We start from the raw sequence: 18,832 nt of genomic DNA on the forward strand, positions 1-18,832 counted from the left end.
TGTAGCAAAGGCGTACTTTATTTTCACCGTACGAAGTATTCGGAAGGGCATAACTCTCACATAATCCGAAAATTGCGAAAAAAATATCACTCATTTATATTGTCAATTTCCGCTGTAGAAAACATAACTCCCGTCAAATTTGTCGTGAAAGATGAAGGATATCAATACAACGTAGACCCAGAATATGACTTGTGAGTGCTTTGGAGCTCCAAACCGACGAGTTACCGCGCACACATGCCATGGCGCTATAGACAAAAAGAAGTTTGCCAAAATCTACGTACCGTGCGATCGGTTCAAGAAACAAGCCCGCAACAGACATACAAAAAGTGAAATACTATCGCTTGGAAATCAAGACTCGATTATTCCACAAAACATTATGGATATTAAAATAATGCCGCCCCGATGTTAAAATAAGACCGGAAGAAAACAAACAAAAAGATATCGCCTAAGAAGAGAATCGACAAAGTACACATACGTACGTGGTAGATGCAAGTTCTTTGGGACACACTGTTAGGCAACTTAGAACCACAGTCCGGCTCTCAATCCATATTCAAGACGATACAAGAAAGGGAAGGAAATTGTCATCCTAACATCACACTCTTATACATGGTTTATATGAATTGATCTTATGATTCTTGACGCATAACGCGCACCTCGCCCGAAAGAAATGGCAAAACTTTGGTAGTACTAAGACCGAGACTTCAAGCATCAATCACACATTTATTCTTCGTCCATTCTTTCTTTTATTATTTTCTTTTACTAAGTTGTTATCTTCTTGTTGTTGATAATAAAAAACTATATAAGAGAAAGAGATAAATGTCCCTACATGAAATCTACAATTCTCTACCATAAAACATTGAGGAAAAAAAAAAAAAATCATCAAATTTAATTATCCGGTTTTATAATTTATGCCTCCCGTGCATAGCATAACAGCTTTTTTTTAAACAAAATTGGTATCTCAAATACTACATCCCGGTAAGTTTAATAGATGTATGCCTTGGGACATAACAATATTATTCTCTACGTTGTTTTCATGTTTCACATTTATGCGGTTCCGGTCTTTCGCTTACAAAATAAATAAGTATGCCGTTAGCGGCATACTTATGGGCTTTGTTGCTTATATAACATTTTAAAATGCTGGAAAATTGGATAAAACATTCAGCACAATACAATTAACACTAAGTAAAATATTTCATTCATTCATAGCAAAAATTCATTCATACTAAAACAACCATTATGGCGTCTCAACTAATCCCAATAAAATGCGTTCTGACGTTCGGAAAAAAGTTAAAAACGTTTTATCTTTGTTGCCGATTTCACTGTAGGTATGGGTGGAACTTCGTTCATAAAATGAGGAACTATCCGACCCCGGAAACTCCTATTAAATAACCACCATAAATTTGGTTTTCAACAAAAAAACGGCCTCCTTTCCGTCACAAATAATCCCCGATAAATGCATTTTGGCTGGTCAAATAACTTCAAATGGTTTGTCTTTGTTGTTGGTTATGGCAAGTTTTCTTAACTTAAATTCGCCGAATGGGCGGAACTTCTATTTACATAATGAGAAACTATGCCGACCCCCGGCAAACTTCTATTATATAACAACCGTGAGTTGTGATGGAAACGGTATAACTTGGATTTTCAACAAAATAAATGCTTTATGAACGAGAGAAGTTGAGATTAAAATGAACACCATCAAATTACAAAGGTGGTTAAAGTTGAAATTTATAACACAAAACAAACCGTACAATCTTATAACATTTACAAAAAACACAGTAGCGCACCAAAAAAACAAAAAATTACATAGTGCAAAAATAACTAAGACAAACTATTTTTCCTTTCTTCACAGATCTTGCTCAACTAAAACAATCTATTTTTTTGCTTTCTTCACGAGATCTTGCTCTCTTTTCATGTCATACTCACAAATACCGCATAATAGAAGAAAGAACCAAAACACATAAGATTGCATAAAAACAAAAATTATTAACAAGAAAACACCAAAAAACAAAGACACACATAAATTAACTTAATTCTATGAAGTTATCCGGAACAGTATAACTTTATGCCGTAACCGGCATAACCCGCTTTCAAAAACCAATAACTTCGCCGGACCGGATATGTTGCCTCGTACAAACACGGCTTCATGAAAACACAAAGTTACTAAACAAAAAAAACACCAAAAATCTTAAACTAAAGCTTATAATCGGAAAACATATAAACTATCATAAAACCAAAAAATCATAACACATACAAAGTAACTTAAATCACGAAATTATCTTAATAGGCATAAAATGTAGTTTCAAAAAACAAACGTTCTCATTTGCATATGCCGCCTCGCACAAACACATTCTTCACAAAAACCAGATTATTAAACAAAAACAACAAGCAACAACATAAAAAACATTGCTCAAGGTGCAAAACTTCAAAGATTCAACGAAGAGAAAACCAAAACGCATATCAAAATCAACTAAAACATATTACGACATTCATAATACGACATTCAAAAAACCAAAATATATACATGGGCAACGAAAACTAAAGTTCAAAAAATCATACGACACTTTAACAAAACACTATAATTTTAAATAAAAAAGGATCACTTAAATATAAAAAAACGACGAAGACAAAGATATCAATTCAACAAACAACAATTTAACATAAAAACAAATATTGAAACGAGCAAAAGATCCAAATTCGTACCTAAATTTTGGAACGATAACGGACACAAAACAGCGAGGAACGAAAAAAAAAAAGAAAAGGGCAAATGACGAAATAGAAAGGGTTTTAATGGGGTAGGTAATTTCGTCAAAAACTTTTCATTAAACGAGTGCGGGGGCAAAATTAAAGAAGCGCATAAATAGTGTTAAAATATAAAAATGAATTTCAAACAAAGAAGGGCACTCCGCGCAAAAAAATGATTTAACTCCATCACCTTTGAATCATCATGGTCATTGGTCAAGCCTACTAATGGACCGACCTGATACTAGGTCTACAATTGGGCTGGGCCAAATGACGCACTGGAACGGGCAATCTTTCTTAAGCTTGGCCATAAAATTGCACGTTTTCCACTTAAAGGGGATTGGTCTTTAATTTTTTGCCCTTAAAATGGGTTGGTCTTTAATTTTCCCTTTAACAACCTAACTTATGCCCAGTGAGGCATAAGTTCTCATTTTTTTGTGCGGAGTGCCCTTCGTTTGGGGTGGTCTTTAAATTTTGCCCTCATATTTGAAATCTTTGAAATTTGCCATCGCCTAACACCCATAGTTCCAGTTCGAATCCACGCGCAATCGAAAATTTTAAAAAAAATTCGCAAGACAAGTTTAAATTTCGCTATGGGACCGGCATACTTTTGTTAAGGAATTACCAAAGTTATGCCGGACCCCGCATACTCATGCCTTGTGCGTACTTAAAGCATAAGTATGCCCCCCCGGTCCGCATAAATTCTACCATTTGATAAACTTCCTTCGAAAATTTAAATTTGTCCCGAGATAAAAGTTTGCCCATTAAAAGTATGCCCCCACCGGCATAACTTTGTGAAGGAATTATCAAAGTTATGCCGAACCGCATACTTACGGCAATCCACGGCAAAAAAAAAAAGCTATGTCGGGTCCCGTCATAACTTTGATAATTCCTTCACAAAGTTATGCCGGTTCGGCATAAAAGTTTGCCCATTAAAAGATTTCCCACCGGCATAATCTTGAAGGAATTATCAAAGTTATGCCCTTCGCTAAAACCATACTTACGCCAAGTCCGCCCATAAAAAAAGTATGCCGGTCCCGCATAAAATGTGTAATTCCTTAACAAGTTGTATATGCCCCACCGCATGAGATAGCGAAATTTAAAAAGTTTGCGAATTTTTTTTAAAATTTTGACCGCGCGCGTGAGTTCGAACCCCGAACCTATGTGTTAGCAACTTTGGCAAAATTTAAACATTTCAATTATGAAGGGCAAAATTTAAAGACCACCCCAAAAGAAGGGCCCGCGAATTGCCCATAAGTTCTTTAGAAACTGAACTCATGCCTGCGATTTATTTTTTGTTATGAGAGACATAAATTAAAGATCAGCACAAAGTAAGGCCAAAAGTGCAAATGACCCGAATTTAGCTCCGTCTTCTTCCCCAGTTCCCTGGATATAATCATATAAATATGAGAAGGAAAATACTTACCAAATACCACACTCTCTGTTTACACGAAAATACATTAGTTTACTAGGACTAAACCATAGTAAGAAAACATACAAAGTTGCTAGATTGAGTATAGACCTGTGCACAAATCCGTTCAACCCGAATTTTCGAACCGATTCGAATCAATTCAGATAATTCAATTTTGATAATACAATTCGATTTCGGTTTACAAATTTAATTGTCAAATATTATGGTTTTTCGATTCGAATATGGTTGGGTATTACTTGTAAATCGAACCGACCGAACAAACCGAATTGGGTATGTATCACTAATGACTAATGGGCAATTCGCAGAATTGCCCTTCTTTTGGGGTGCTCTTTAAATTTTGTCCCTCATATTTGAAATCTTTAAATTTTGCTCCTTATATTCCAGGTTCGAACCCACACGCGGTCAAAATTTTAAAAAAAAATTCGCAAGCGAGTTTAAATTTCGCTATGCCCCAAGCATAATATTTATGTCGGACCCGACATACTTATAATAAGTATGTACCCCGCATACTTATGCCTTATGGGCGTACTTCAAGTATGCACGGTCCCTAACTTTGATAATTCCTTCACAAGTTTACTCTCTCCGACATAAAAGTTTACCCATTAAAAAGTCCTATTTGTGAAGGAATTACTGCCTACTTATGCCTTACGGGCGTACTTGCAAGTGTTTTTCCCATAACTTTAATAATTCCTTCACAAGTTTAATAAAAGTTTTCCCATTAAAAGTATGCCCCCCGCATAAACTGCGAAGAATTATCAAAGTTATGTCCGGCACCCGCATACTTACGCCAAGTCCGCCCATAAGGCGTGAGTACGCCGGTCCGCATAAAATTTGTAATTTATAAGAGTATGCGGCCGGGTCCGACATATACGCGACCCAAACCTTGCCTTGCAATTTTTTTTTTAATTTATGCTTGAGTGCTTCGAACTCGAACCTCGTGATTTCGCGTGAAAGCTCAAAGTTGCAACGCGAAGGGCAAAAATTAAAGACCAAAGAATATATATAATTTAAAGACCACAACTAAAAAATTTAAAGGAAAAGCATGGCAATCCGCGCAAAAAAATGATGACTAATAGTACTCTAACACACTTAATACTTTATATTTTATACCACAGGCCCAAATCCCAATATTTCGTAGACCTAATATTCTAGTACAGAAATACACTCACTCCCTTTCAATATTGTCTTCTCTTCTCAAACTCACTCTCTCACAGGCCCTAAATCCTATTACACTGTCTTTTCTTCTCAAGTGTTTTTCAAGGTAAAACATTAATTTTGTTTAGCTATATGCGGATTTGTATGCTTGCACAAGTTGTCAAACTCTTGTTTTGCTATTTATATGCTATTTTGCTTGCAAGTTTATGATTTTTTCTTGGTTAATGTCTTGATTATAGACCGCAAATTTAGGATCTCATTACTTTTGATTATGTTTGCTCTAAAACTGAAATGAAAATAGTTGCTTGTTTAAATTTCGAACAAATCGATTTGTGTAACCGAACCGAAATAACAAAAAACGAATCAAATTGAACCTAGAATGGATCGAGTTTGGTTGAGAATTTTACAAAGTCAAAATTCAAAATTACAACTCGATGATGGCCAAAACCGAACCAAACCGATTCATGCACAGGCCTAATTGAGTGACAAATCTGCTTGTTGAATAATGTCTGCTTGCAATAATATGAACTTTATATGCATAATTTGCCTATTTCAAACTCCACGGCTCACTCATTATGAAAACGATTAAAATCGTTCTAGCTCTAGTAAATATTACTCCCTTTCTTTCAATATATGTGGCTTGCTTTGGGATACGAGGTCTAACTAATGTTTGGTGTAAGTTCGAACTAAAATATCTTCATTTTCTAAAAAATAATTTACATATTTAAAAACTACATAAAAGTAGTATAAGTCGCAATAACTAACAATTTAATTTTTTTTTTTTTTGAATAAATCTTGAAAGAAAATATTTGACTCTCCAAATACTAAGACACACAAATTGGAGCTGAGGGAGTATTATAATCTACATTTCCTGTAATAATAAGATCTCAAAATAGTACAAGAGGACCCATCCTTTCAAATCTTTTAGTTGACTGCCCAAATTCCAGGTTTGGTTTATCCCCTCATCTTATATGCCAACTCATTGACCTACAAGGAAAAAAACACTAACATTTGTTTTGATCGGAGCCATGTTGGACTCGAGCCATAAGAGTTTGAAAGTCTACACTTGACGTTCAAAGTCCAATTGAATCTGTGTTCAAAAGCTGGCCCATAAAAATGACATTTGCAACTTTTAGCTCGGGGAAAAAATGGTTCATTTCCTTTGTTCCTTTTTGCTAGTGAAAAGGGAAAATAGAAGGGACCCCAACTGGGACCCTTAGCTAGCCACCATAAACACATAAAGTAAAGCTAAACACAAAAGGCCTAAATTACTAAGACCTTGTGGCTTGTGGTCTCTCATGCCTCAATCCTTATTTTTCCGTCCTTTTCTGCTTTACGCTAGTTTATCAACTCACAGAACAGACAACAAGAAAAGGAACTAATAATGATAACCATAATAGGACTAGGAGAGACCAGATGTGACTCAACCAATCATGTCTCTAGCACAAAACATAAACTATAAGCTGGAAAGACATTCCAAGAAGGAAAAATCCAGTAAACCTTTTTTTTTTCTTTTTGTTTTCCTTTCATTATATGATGATAGGAGGATACTTTATCATTAATCAAAGAACGATTAAATTTGCATTGCTACAAAGTATCTACACGAGGGATTGCAGCATCTACTATATTAAACAGCCTCTTTTACATTTTTATGAGATGGAAAGAATTTTCATTACCTAGTCTTACTGTTGCTATTACTGCTGGAACGTACCAATGTTGACAGAATTTCCGTGAACTGAGGACGATTTGAAGGACAATTGTCCCAACACTTTATCATAAGAGATCTCAAAACTTGTGGGCAATCCTTTGGAATTTCAGGTCTAAGCCCACAAGCAGCAATTCCAACAGCAGCTTGTACTGGCGAGTAAGCAGAATACGCTACCTCGCCAGCCACCAATTCCCACATAATCATTCCAAAACTATATACATTACTCATCCAAGTCTCTCTAACACTTTCAGGGTCACCTGCAATTATCTGTTACAACCAAAAACATGGTTAAACGTGAAAAATATTGATTTTATCATTCCTTGTGCATAAAAGCAAATAGCTCATTGTGCATACTTCTTTGATAAACAACAACCAGATCTTAGCATACATTAACCTCAACGTCCGCGGCAGGCAAGTTGTTAGACGCCATATAATAAGATTACTTTATTCAAAAACTAGCACGTTCTGCAACTGTCAATTATTTCTTTAAAAGGATTAGCTTCAATTTCGTCCTCATGATATCTGATCAGGCATACTTGAGTAATAAGAATTATTATTTTGGTCTCTCCACTAACAAATTTTTAAACTTTAATGGATTATTTACTTTAAATAAGAAATAGAAGTATCTAATATCTCTTGCCATAAAAGTAGACATATGGTTTTCTTTTTAGCGCATGGACCAACTTAGATGTTTAGTAGGATATTACAAAGAACAAAATTGGAATTAGCCAATATAACAATTTCCTCTAAAAGACTTGAATAAATTCTTTTGAAAATTGTCCCCAGAAACAGAAAGGGGAAAAAAAACTGTAGCGCCAGAATGATAGCATTACTCTACCAAACATAATGCATCTTCAATTATAAGTGGGTTCCACTAAGAGAAATCAAAACGGAATTGTTCGCTAGAATAAAAACCAAAAGTACTTAATCATGCAGCAGACCATAAGTGCTAAGTCCATAAAGCAAAAGCAAATATGATAACATGGTGCGCATGCTCAAAAATCATGCCAGGATTAGTGGCACCGTTTTTATTACTTAGATAACCATCAAAAGGCCTACTTAAATATATTTTATCCGACGAAGACATTGTTATGCTTCAGAATAGTAACGAACATCAGAACTTTTCTCCTCTTTAAGAACAATTAAGCTTCTCAAGAAAATTGTAGATGACACTTTGTGGCCATTCTAAGAATGGGATATCCAAAGGACTGTAGAATATCACACGCCATGCCACTAAAATTACGGCTAACATCTTTCTGACAAATCTACTATCTCCATTCTGTTAAGATGCAGTCGAATTAAAGAGTGTAGTGCAGTGAAAGCGGATCAAATTGTTATGTAACGCCCTAAATTTTTCTGGATGACCTATCAATATGGAGTCTGGAAACCATCACCTAAAGATGAACTTCGCAACATATGGAAAATAGTTTCTTATACTTCCAATATTACAAAAGTTCCTCCACTTATGTTTAACTTTTAATTGGTAAAACAAATCTCATCTGAAGTTCTCTGCCAGAAAAGGAACAATAGATCCCAATACTTTTCCCCCTCAATCTAGCACTACTCTCAAACTGTAATGCAATCTGAGGAGCTAACCACAAAATAAAGTTTGTACAAATCCCAAGATAGGCTTTTTCAATATATTTCCAAAAACTTTACAGAATATTCCAGAATAAAGAGACATATGAATGTGTATATATGGATCAAATAGGATGTAGAAGAGAACAAACCTCAGGAGCTAGCCATCTATAACCATCAGTCTCATACTCCATGGCCTCGTCAATACTCCTGCAAGCAGCTACTATGCCCATATCACCCAAGCAAACATTCCCATTTTTGTCTAATAAGATCCTCTGAGTATTGAGATCTCTATATGCAACTCCATGATCATTCATGAACTTGATTCCTTCAGCTACATCAGTGGCAATCCTCATTATTTCTTTAGTTTGGAGTTTCTTTTTCTTTAGCAACAAGTCATAAACTGATCCACCTTCCATCAACTTAGTCAGAACACACAAGCCATGATTTTCATTGATGCAAACACCAAAGAACTGCAATAAACTCTTGTGGCCGCAAGTCATCAGCTCCAACAAATCTTTTCGAAGCACAAACTCGTAGGCAATTCCTTTGTCACACCCCCTGAGCTTCTCAATCGTAACTTTTTTTCCCTTGTATACCCCTTTGAATGTACTAGGTCCAATCTGATCAATGAATTCAAGATTATCAGAGCTCAATAACCACTTTCCAATCTCTTCCCCACCAGATAATACAGTCTGCCATTCATCCACCGAGACTGTAAACAAAGAAGTAGGTAGAGGCAGTTGAAGCTGGACCTTTGGGCTCGAATTCTCGAACCCATTTCTGTAAGTTGGCTGCCCAGAGTCCTCTTCGATGTCTCCATATTCTCTGTTCTTTGTGTTCTCTTCTTGATTCCCACAAAGCCCAAACGGTAGCTTCTTCATTGAAGTAGATTTTGGCTTCTTAATGGCGGATTTAAGAACATTCTCGATACGAGCTTTAAACATTTTTTCTTTCCCAGATTGAACCAAAAGCATCACAACCCCCAATGTAAAACCTTTCTTTTCAAAGATCTGTATCTTTTTACAGCAAATTGAGGCGCTGTCGAGCGCCCCGGACATTGCTGGCCACGAAATAGAGGAGTTACATGCAAATGTCAACTTGAAAATCGATCCTTGGACTTCATCATCAGACACTTCTTGTATCATAATGGCTGGGTGGTCCTCTGCGGATGCCTGCTCTATCAATCTAATATGTAGAAATACATCCTTCATTTCAAATCCAGCTTGCCCATAGCTATCAAAAACAAGCCAAGTATATAAGAAAATGCCAAGACCAAAACAATCAGCACCAAAGCCAAGAAAATTAGATGGTGGCACACAAAAGGAAAATATCTAGCTTGTGGCTGTTCAACTGAACAGTGTTTTTGGTCCAAACCACATAGATGTAACAACAATAAGTCAATTACTACTACATAACAACGAGAAGTCAACAACTACTACTAGCATGTCCAAATCTCAAACTAGTTGGAATTAATCATTTGAATTCTCAATAATCATTCCACTCCATTAAGCCATTTTCATTTTTATGCTCATGCATCAGGAGTGGCAAACAGGCTGGTCGGATCGGATATGGGTGGGTCGAAACCGGGTTAAACAAAAAAGGATAAAATATCCGACCCGACCATATTTAACATGGATAAAAAATGGGTTAACCGATGGATTATCCATCTAGATATCCGTTTTTTTAGTGGATAATATCCATACTTCATCCATTTTTAAAAAGTCAGTTATCCAACACATATCTAATGTGTCGGATTGGATTGTTACTTTTTTTTTTTTTTTAAAAACCATTTTGCCAACCCTACTCATGATCATGTATCTACTGTAGCACAAACAGTGCAGGAATTTCGCAAAACCCACAAGTCAAACACTATACCCAACATGTAAATTAAAAAATAAAAATAAAAATAAAAACTATAGCTAGTGTTAAACATACATCTAGCACTCACACTCTAAGCTCATAACCAGGATCGTCCAACATCTACTATATATATATATATATATAATAAAATAATTTTAACTTTGAAAATACACTGTAACTTTTTGCCGAGATGAACCCCCTGGAGGCTGGAGCTAAAGTGGCTCCGCCCCTGAGTCCAGGATGTCTAAATCTTAGATCCACCAATGTGCATACACATGTAACAAACATTGTTAATAATCTTAATATATATTCAGTCTGAAAATCTCAAAGGACAGTGCAATAATAACGAGTTTATTACACTACTAAGAAAAAAAAGAGTATATAGAAACACTAAACCTGAGTGGAAAAGAGTCATAATGCTTGCGAATATTAGAAACAAGCTTCTCAGGAAGTTGACTACCAGGATAAAGCTGAGTCAATCCCCTTACTACACTTCCCCATACATGCTTCCTACACGTCTCAACCCGGTCCGGATTCGGGTTCGGGTCACGACCCGATTCGATATTAAGCGAGTTTTTCAACGACGCAATGGCTTCCGATACGTTACGGCTAAGCCGTTGTAGCCGCTTCTGCATCGCCGAAGACTCTTTGCCGGAGCCGGTGGCTGAGCAGCCGTTTTCCGGCGGGGCTTCTGATCTGTCATTGTTGGACATTAGGATTTGTTCAACCATGTCTTCTTCCATACTTGCTCTACTGGACCAGCATTCTAATGCTGCTGACATGGCTTTGAAGTGTAATGGCAGATCCAGAATATCAATGCTTGATGAACTTCTTAGATTTGAGTTGAAATGTGGATATATTTAATTATAGTAACTAGTTAGTTTTATGTATATAAGATTTGAGCAACTACTTTGAAGTTTGAACCTAGCTCGAGTAGTGAACACGAGTTCTAAAGTTTCTATAAAAGTGGACTGAAAGTGAAAAGTTGATGCTGCTATATAGAGAGAGTGGGGGAATTCAACGAGTATTCATCTCTCCCTATTTGTGTGCTAGAATTTCGAGAGTCCTCGACTTTAATTTATTTGTTTTAATTGATTTAGCATATAATTTAAAAAATAAAAAATTCTGTTTAAATCATAAATAATGTCATGTAAGACGTTTAGGTAAGGAGTTACTACCTCTATTTTTTTGAAATAGACTAAAAAAAAAATTAAAATAAAATAGAGAGCGTATTATAATCACTATAATTAATAATTTAAATATCTAAAATTTATATGAAAAAGTTCATTCAATTATCAAAGTTGAAACAATGCCACGAAAATAAATTAAGACGAATGTGTTTCACTGGGCATGAAGTTTAAAAATTAAAGAAAACTTTTAAATTTTATAATTTAAAATAAATTATAAAAATTTATGTGGCAAGAAATTATTTTATTAAGGATAAATTCAAAAATTGAATTATTACTAATATAGAAAGATATTATTCTTTTTAAATTGATTAAAAATAAAATAGTGACACATAAATTGAGACAAAAAGCATATTACTATTTTTTGCATGTGATGGGGAGTTTTTTGCGAGGGTGGGGAAATTAATAGGGCCGGTGACAAACAAGTGAATAGAAAGCGACGGCCGGTAGCGGTGAATGTGATGATAGTTGTGTCTGATTAAACATGGAAGTGTGATAATGATTTGTCATTCGGTGTCCTCGGAGATTGAAGCAACTCTTTGGGATGTGGACCTCAATTTGCTTTGTGATATTTTTGTACTTACGTAGAAAAATAAAGAGAAAAGACATAAAAAACTTCGAAGAACTAAACTTAACTCGTATTTATTTACCCCCTTAACAAAATTAATTAAATACCCTCAATGCGACGCGCAAAAAGTTATAACACTAAAAGTTTAATATAAGGATATATATTAAATTTTTTTAATATTTTATTTTCCATTTTAAATTAACTTTTTCCTTTTCTTTCTTATTCTTTTGCCTTTCTCCTTCTTCCAACCCCACCCCCACCCCCCTGTCTCCTTTTCCCGCCTCTGTCTCCTTCTTCTTCTTCTTTTTCCCAGATGCCTTTTCCCCAAATTGCAATATTTCTTCTTATTCTTTTTCCATTTTCCTTGGTCGTTTTTTTCTCCCTCTTTCATGTTTGTCTTCTCCCAGATGTCTTTTCCCCAGATTGCAATATTTCTTCTTATTCTTTTTTCCATTTTCCTTGGTCATTTTTTCTCCCTCTTTCATGTTTGTCTTCTTCCTGATGTCTTTTCTCCATTAAACACATAGCCTCTTTCAGGTATTAAATGAGCAAAAGAAAATGAGATTAAAGGTTGAGGAAAAAAAAATTCAATTGGCAAAAGATATTATTATTTTTGTTTTTCTCGTAAGTGAGATGTTATGATGGGGTTCCATGGTTGTTGTTTTTTTGGATTTTTGAGAGTTCCATGGTTGTTGATTTTTCCGGATTTTTGGAATTCCATTGTTGTTAATGGAAGAAGAAAGGTGACAAACAAGTGAATAGAAAGCGACGGCCGGTAGCGGTGAATGGTGATGATAGTTGTGTCTGATTAAACATGGAAAGTGTGATAAATAAAAATAATTAAAAAAAACATTTAATGACGTCGGTGTCCTCGGAGATTGAAGCAACTCTTATTTAATTAACTTGGGATAAGGGGACCTCAATTTGCTTTGTGATATTTTTGTACTTACGTAGATGTCTTTTCTCAAAAGTAAATCATGTCGTATGTAGTGTAGCTTAGTAGGTCATGTATTTTCTATTTTCATTTGTATGTGATTATATTACTGAAATAGAAATTTGATTGAAATAGATTTTAATATATTAGTGATTATGTTAGAAAAATTGTTGGAGTCTTTCTTTGTAACATTTTTAAATCCAAACAAGTCATGCTAAATGCTTGATTTCTCCCTTGTATGGAAAAGATTAAACTAAATATCGATGGCAGAGAAAAAATTTAGACTTGAAGATGTTGTTTTTGGAGGACATAATTAAGGGTGGGTATCGTACAATATGATATGCTCTTGAAGGCTTTGGTTTTGGTAATTCGATTTTCGATTTTAAAAATAAAATATTGTTACCTACCAAACTAATTTAGTATTCTTCGTATTCTTATGTTTTTTGGTATTTTACAGTACGTTATATCAGTAATCATAGTTTGTTCGACTTCGATTTATATATACTCATATAATTAAAACTTATAACTCCAGCTTTTCAAAGAAATGTCTCAATTATAACCGTACTAACACCTTACACATGTAGAAAAATACAAAAGAAAGTTCAGGCACCTCGCTTCGCTAATCAACTATGCAAAAAAGACATTTCAATCGATATAGATTATAGGGAAGTCTAATTTCCAAAGTTGACAAAATTAACCAAATCCTCAGCTAGAAACAAAATGGTATTAAATGAGATGTAATATGCAATTTTCTATTAAGACTACTATGAATTGTATATGTAACTAAATATGTATTCGGTATTTTGATATTTTTCGGTATTTTGATATTTTTCTATGTAATATTACCGTACTTGATACTATTTTTTTAAAATACATGTCAAATATCATACCAAATATCGTAATAGTGAAATCACAGTATCAAAAATCTCGATTTCTATATGGTAAGCTGGTACTTACCAAAGTCTCCACACCCTTAAGACATATAATGTCAAGCGTATCACATAAGAGAACGTACAATGTCATCCTCAGAAGGTTATAACTGAAAATTTAAGTATTTGCTTGAAGTCGATAAGTGTCAAACATATTTTGAAGAAAGGCAAAATAACATACAGACTTTGTGGCTAATGAAGGTCACAAACATAAACAAGAGTATATAATAACTTGAGAGAGTGCGCTATAGGAATAAAGTTTTCTCTCTTGACAGATTTAAATTGTATGGTATATGAGAAATTTTAAAAAATTTGTTTAATCAATTTTTGGTGTACCCAAAAAAAGAAGATGAGAACTTGAGAAATGAAAAGATGGAGAGCGAGTGTGTGATGGTTTGGTATTTTGGAATGAAATGCGGATTCAAGTCCTCGTTGTGTTCCGATTTGTCTCTTTATTGTTGTTCAGTCTTTTGGTAATGTTAGACTAGGCACCATCACACTTGACTAGACGTGATAAAAAAAAAATAGAGCAAATTGTAGGATTGATCTTTAATTATGACCTAAATGTGTTTTTTTTTGACATTTGATCGGTTATCATGTCACTCCTTTATGTCTTTGGCAAATGATGCCTTCTTTAGTTCCACATCTCTCACCATTATTCTTATCCCAACCACCACTCTACTAATTAAGTGCTTTCCTTGGCAACCTGCTCAATTTCGCCAATTGTTACGCTTTGATTGATGCATTTCTCTTATATACGTGCTTCATCTTCCCAACGTATTAAAAAAAATATTTTGATGGAACTCGTACTTATATTGACCAATTAATTTAAGTATTATAAATTAAAATAAGAATATATTAATCAATTACTTACTTGGTGTAAACATTGAAGGCAAGAACCGTTCATTCCGCCCAATTTATTCGCCATCTTCTCCACATATGTACCTGGTGTTAACTTTGAAGGCAAGAACCGTTTATTCCACCCAATTTATTTGCCATCTTCGCCACATTTGCAAATTGGGATCATCCTCCATTTATTTCGAAAATGTTCTTAGGCTCAACTTCTCATACTATATTCTAGCATAATAACTTAATTAGTAATGATTAAAAAATAAACTATCAAAGGTCCATCAAAAAGTATAAATAACATAATATAAAAATATAAGTTTACACACTTCATGATGATGGAAGATGTTAATAAATAGCGAGCATATGCAAGATTTTGTACTAACGAATAACAATACTGATTTATTATCGTGATTTGACTTGCAAGTGAAATTGAGTTTCAAACTATGTTGATTTTAAGACTTCACTTTTTTATATTAAATTAACATTAATTTTGCATTAAACGGTACTCCTATTGTACATATGCATATTTAATTTCCAAAAAAAAAATTACACTACTTATATAAGGAATTTTTTCTCAATACCATGCCGGCTGACAACCCTTTCAAAACAAAGTCACCCAACTGTTGAAGATGTTTCTCAACCTTTGTCTTGTACTCCCAATTATTAATAAGTGATTCTCAACTCTTATGGTATTTTACTCTTTTATATGAGCTAAGAACCAAATTAAGCGGAGTTATAAGTGCAAGCTGCGACTAAAAAATTGGCTCATTTTTAGCATGTTTGGTCAAGTTTTTGTGAAGTACCTTTTTTAAAAATAAAAATAAAAACAAACATATTTTTAAAGAATTGACATGTTTGCCTAGATTTTTAAGAATAAAATAAAAAATTTGAATAGTGACAAAAGATGTTTTTGAATGGTGATAAAAACAGTTTTTCATAAGCTAATAAAGTATTTTTTTGTTTATGTAGAAACCCTTTAAAACCTTACCAAACATAAATTGTTCTTTTGATTTTGGCAAATTATTATTTTTAAAATGAATTAATCAAAAAGTATTTTTGTGCACATTTTAGAAATTGGCCAAACAGCCATGCAGTATTTTTTTCCTCTCAACTTTAGTTTTCTTCTTTTTGTGAAAAAAATAATTATAAAATTATGGTACCTTTAAACAAACTTACCCGGACGATGGAATCCCACACTTTAGAATTACATTTCACAATGTTTCCAGCAATGTTCCAATTATATCCACGGAGTACTAAAAGATTAACAAACATTAAGGTGTCATTCGATAAACGAATGACCAAATTCCTCAGTTCCTCTTCACTGATACTTATCCTTCTACTATCTTTTAACATCCGGACGATATTATTCGTGTCAACACACATCCAATCGTAACTTTTAAGATATTCACGGTAAATCATTTCAATGATGAAATCCAGATTTTCTTCAATCTGCTTTTCTTGTTCCATCGCTTACTCAATCTTTTGTTTAGGAGAAGAATATGATCTTGTTCTTTTTTTTTTTTCTGAAATAGACAAGGGCAATAAGACATCATTAATTAATGAAATGAAAGAGTACATAGAGCTATGAGAATGTTAAAAAGGTCATAAATCTCAAAATACACACTAAACTCTCTCAGAAAAGATCTCTAATTAAATTATGATAAATGTATAGATTAAGAGAATGAACATGAGTATTTGCATTCATCGTTTTAATACAAGTTACAAGCAAAGAACACACTATCAAAAAGCATAAGGTCTTAAAGGGTTTCTACATACGCTGTAATGGAAAGTATGAAAATGCATACGAATGTTGCTTTGGTGTCAAGTTGAAGTAGTATAGGGATAGAAATGAATTGAAGGATAGGCTTGAAATGTGGAAACGAAAGTGAAAAGTTCAGTATGATGAAAGATCTATTCTTGTGATGTGTCTCGCACCTGGAAATTTTATATTACTGGATAAAAATGGTTAGCCAACAAATAAATTAAAAACATGATGAAAGATAGTGGTGACAACATATTTAAAAGAAAGCGTATCTGTTATCACTCCCGAGGAGGTAAAAATACCTTCCCACGTCTAAGTTTCGCTATCGTGCAATCCGAAGAGCATTGCTTAACCCATAAGCGATATACTCTTTGAAGTTTAAGGAATGGGATCGCATTATTTAGGGTGAGCATCTCCATAGTTTGGCCCCGCTCCGAGTCCGTCCCCCCTTTTTCCTTAAAAGAGCCAGATGGCTAGAGGAGGTATCCTTCTCGAGTCCGGGAACCACTCCGGAGTAGTGGCACCGCCCCCGCTCGACGGGGGAACCCTGGAGTAGTGGCGGACATCAAGATGAAGGAGTACACGGGCCATGACGTCCTGGAATACTAGGTCGAGGTTTCTCCTTAGCGGCATTTTGGATCAAAATGAAGAAGTGATGAAAATATATTTATAAAGATTGCAAGTTGGAAGAGGAAGAGGTGTGGGTGTTGAATTTATAGGAGTGAAAAGGTGTAGAGGTGTGGTTTCTTACTTTAATGATCCATTGCGTTGATTGGTGCAGTGAACTATTAAATCACTTCATTTTACGAGTTGATTTGACGATGGGAAAATGAACTGTTGGAGTCTATTATTTAACAGATAGTAGGTATGCAGATTTGAGCTACAGATTGGGGTAAGGAGCTCGACACCAGGTTCCGGGACTGGCATACTTGGAGCTAGTGCAATCGGCTTTTGGTAAGATCAATTGATGGGATTACTTAGAGTTCTCCGATAAGCAAGAATTCGTTCAAGCAAAAGGAAATCATGATGGGGCTTGTGGCGCGTGTCTGTGTGTTTCTAAGGAATTGTGGTGCGAGGAACGACCTAGAACATGTGAAAGAAAGGTTAGAGGAATCAAAATATCTTACCGGTTCAGAGTGGGTTATGTTTTGTGGCTATACTAGGAGATTGTGCTATTTGGGGAATGTTTATGGGACCTATCGATTGCGTATAGAAGTGTAGTTATATCAAATCAGAGGATTCAAGTAAAGGCAGTTCTTATATTCAGAATCAGTTGTGTAAGAATTTTCGAGTATGGAAAATATGGAAATTTGGGTTTTTGATCTAAGATAAAGTAAGTTTGGGTTGATAAGATGAACGAACGGTGCTATCCCCATAATTCTTGCATGTGGAAGCTTTCGTGTGGGTTTAAAAGAAGATTCCTCGGTTATAGTCAGCTTCGTACTCTCTTTCTTTGTTCAAGGACAAACGATTGTTTAATTGGTATCTGATGTAACGACCCATTTAGTCATTCCGCCCAATTTATTTGCCATCTTCTCCATTCTGTAACCGATGTTAACATTGAAGGCAAGAACCATTTATTCTGCCTGATTTGTTTGCCCTCTTCTCCACATTTGCAAATTGAAAGCATCCTCCATCTATTTAAAAAAATGTTCTTAGACTCAGCTTCTCATACTATATACTTGATGTGACTCTAGCATAATAACTTAATTAATACTGATTAAAAAATACACAATCAAAGGTCCGTCAAAAAGTGTAAATAACATAATATACAAATATAAGTTTACATACTTCATGATGATGGAAGATGTTAATAAATAGTGAGCATATGCAAGATTTTGTACTAACAAATAACAATACGAATTTATCATCATGATTTGACTTGCAAGTGAAATTGAGTTTCAAACTATTGTATTTTAAGACTTCACTTTTTATATTAAATTAACATTAATTTTGCATTGAACGGTACTCCTAGTGTACATATGCATATGTAATTTTCAATAAAAATTTACACTACTTATATAAGGAATTTTTTCTCAATACCATGCCGGATGACGACCCTTTCAAAGGAAAGTCACCCAACCGTTGAAAATGTTTCTCAACCTTTGTCTTGTACTCCCAACTATTG

At 34.6% G+C, this 18,832-nt stretch overlaps 1 protein-coding gene across 1 annotated transcript; it reads right to left on the minus strand.

The window, feature by feature from the left end:
- Window positions 1–6,855: 6,855 nt before the first annotated feature.
- Window positions 6,856–11,536, minus strand: LOC132052938 (serine/threonine-protein kinase STY17-like). Its single transcript, XM_059444682.1, has 3 exons — window positions 10,872–11,536; window positions 8,765–9,848; window positions 6,856–7,301 (listed from the first exon to the last, which is right to left on the minus strand). The coding sequence occupies exons 1-3, from the start codon at window positions 11,255–11,257 to the stop codon at window positions 6,999–7,001; spliced, it is 1,773 nt and encodes a 590-aa protein (XP_059300665.1). The 5' UTR covers window positions 11,258–11,536; the 3' UTR covers window positions 6,856–6,998.
- Window positions 11,537–18,832: the final 7,296 nt, after the last annotated feature.

The sequence above is a fragment of the Lycium ferocissimum genome, chromosome 4 (genome assembly GCF_029784015.1).
Source record: "Lycium ferocissimum isolate CSIRO_LF1 chromosome 4, AGI_CSIRO_Lferr_CH_V1, whole genome shotgun sequence".
NCBI lineage: Eukaryota > Viridiplantae > Streptophyta > Magnoliopsida > Solanales > Solanaceae > Lycium > Lycium ferocissimum.

Coding starts and splice junctions, on each gene's coding strand:
- LOC132052938 (XM_059444682.1), bottom strand. CDS start 11,257: ATGTCAGCAGCATTAGAATGCTGGTCCAGTAGAGCAAGTATGGAAGAA. Junction 9,849..10,871: donor TATGACTCTTTTCCACTCAG/GTTTAGTGTTTC, acceptor TGTTTTTGATAG/CTATGGGCAAGCTGGATTTG. Junction 7,302..8,764: donor ATAGATGGCTAGCTCCTGAG/GTTTGTTCTCTT, acceptor TGGTTGTAACAG/ATAATTGCAGGTGACCCTGA.